General features: G+C 28.3%; 1 protein-coding gene across 1 annotated transcript in view; it reads right to left on the reverse strand.

Moving 5' to 3' along the window:
* LOC101235984 (uncharacterized) overlaps window positions 1-1,334 on the reverse strand; it is a 23,183-nt gene extending 21,849 nt beyond the window's left edge. The window contains exon 1 of the mRNA XM_065805709.1: window positions 252-1,334. Coding sequence (XP_065661781.1) covers window positions 252-982 — 731 coding nt within the window. The 5' untranslated portion in view covers window positions 983-1,334. The remainder of the gene's footprint in view (window positions 1-251) is intronic.
* Between the last annotated feature and the right edge of the window lie 1,082 nt (window positions 1,335-2,416).

Below are 2,416 nucleotides of genomic sequence, written 5' to 3' on the forward strand. Positions count from 1 at the left end.
ACAAGTCAAATTAGTTTATTCTTAAATTAGTAACTATTCTAAAAATTTTCACAACAGTTTGAACATTTATCAATGAATTCATTTGTAATTTTTCAAAACTATTATACTCAAAAACAATAAATAAAGCTTATTATATACTTTATCACTGTTTTAATAAAAGACCTCAGAGTTCAATGGAAAACTGCTTTCTTAAATTAATAACTTTTGATGACCTAATCTAGCCCACTAATAAGAAAAATATATAATTTTACCTGAAAGACTTAACAGAAGAAAATATGTGAACTTGAGTGACTTCAACCACTAATTGCAAAAGCATAACAAATAGTAAATCCAATAGATTCTGAGAACTCTTGTCAAAACCAGTTAAAGCCAAATCACAATCTAATATTTTAAGCATCATTGAAAGATTTTGAAAGTAAAAATCAGATCTATTCAAAATAAATTCTCTTGTGTACGAATAATAAACATTCATGTATTTTCCTTTAATAGCTTTTGTGAAGTATTTTTTCCCAATGTTTGAGTCAATAGCAATTGCATTCAAATCTGAAAATACTATTGGTTTAAAGTCGCTGACAAAGACCTGTTCACTAGGAGATTCTTGATTTTTAGAAGACTGGCTTATGATTTCATTTAAACTTGCATCTACATTGATTTCAGAATTTTTCGGTTCAAATGGTGGGATGTTATTAAAAGAATTTTCAGAACTTTCTGTAGTTGGTGAAGAAGATAACTCAGTATTCAAAGGCGTAAAACTTTTTGCTTTTATTCGATTATGCATTTTAAAGAAATCACTATTTGATGCATCCTCAGAATCACTGATAAGTGCGTTTTTATTTTCCAATGCATTCGTTATATCATCGTTTGTAATAACAGCATATTCCTCTGATACAAGTTTATCAATATGATTGTCACTGTTCAAAGATAACTCCTCAGTAATGAGATCAAGAGATGGTTTAAAGACTGAATTTCTTGATGATAGCATTATAAAAATATAGCATTATAAAAATAGTTATTAAAGAAAATGTAAGAGCATCAAAATAATACTATAACCATTAGATGACTAAGTTGACGCGTATATATGTAAAAAACTGTTATATATACAGCTGTTTCAACTTGTTTTGATACGCATGGAAACGCTTTATCAGCAGAATAAAAGTTTGAGATTTTTATTTTGTTTTTGGAAGAACTGTCACAATAATATTGGTCCGCCGATAAAAATGACCCCGGACTAAATTTCTCAGAAAATATATATCGGTTAATTTTTTTCTGAAATTGGTCTTAACCAGGGTTGCCAGATTGGCCACTTGGTGGCCAAATCCGTGAATCTGGCCACCGCAAAAAATAATCGGCTAAACGGCTATTTAGTTATATTTGGTTTTTTATTATATTTCTATTTTATTTCTTAATTGGCTTACTAAGATTTTTATTTTATTTAGTGTAAAATAATATTATTTTTAAACTTTTACAATGTTATTGTTATAAGTTTTTTTTAACTTCTAATAAAAACTTTATTAAAAAACAAAGCAAGAACAACAGTTTCATTTTATTCATTTTTAGAATCTAAAAAAATTTATCAGTATGTCTTCAGAAAAATGAAAGACTTCTTATGATGTTAATCGCTAATATAAAAAGATATGGGAGCAAAAGTTTTCATGGCTTCAAATGGTTGAAGATGGTACCCATAGAGCATATTGTAAATGGTGTCACTGCATTATTAAGCCCAAAATGACCAATCTTGTCAAACATAACAAATCTTTGAAACACAAACAAAGTACTCCATTAATTGAGAATTTCACCAATATAAATTTAGCAGAAGATATAAAAAAAGCTGAACTTCGCATCACCTTAACTATGACTTACCACTGTGCTGTGTGTACTGTTGATCACTTAAATGAAGTTTTTGTTGTTTATGGACGTGAAAGTTTACTTGAACATGTATATATATTAGGGCTGTTCATGTGAACACAGGAAAAAAAAATTTTTCTCGGATTTGAATGCATAGTTGTTTATTTTGTGCCATTTAACATAGTAATTGACTGTGGAAAAAATCTTTCCAATCAGATAATGTTTAGGGGGTGCTCAATGACCATAAAGTTTTACGAAAAACGTCAAAAACGTGTAAAAAGTTCCAAAGTTCCAAAAATTTCTAGAACCTGGTTAGTTAGATTTTTTCCACTGAAATATTGTCTGATTGCGTGCTATATAGATTAATTAAAGTGCAGCAGATTAACTGTCATCAGGGCACCAGACTAAAAAATGTCTCCTAGTGTTTAAAACAACTGTGTTTATATCATTTTGTTAAAATTTGTATTCATAATTTTAATACTATTATTTAACTCAATTTAGAATTTGTTCAAACAGAATAAAAAGGTTTACAAGTATAAATATTATTTTTATTTGGAATTTCAGTTTGACA

The sequence above is a fragment of the Hydra vulgaris genome, chromosome 09 (assembly GCF_038396675.1).
Source record: "Hydra vulgaris chromosome 09, alternate assembly HydraT2T_AEP".
In the NCBI taxonomy this organism is placed as follows: Eukaryota; Metazoa; Cnidaria; class Hydrozoa; order Anthoathecata; family Hydridae; genus Hydra; species Hydra vulgaris.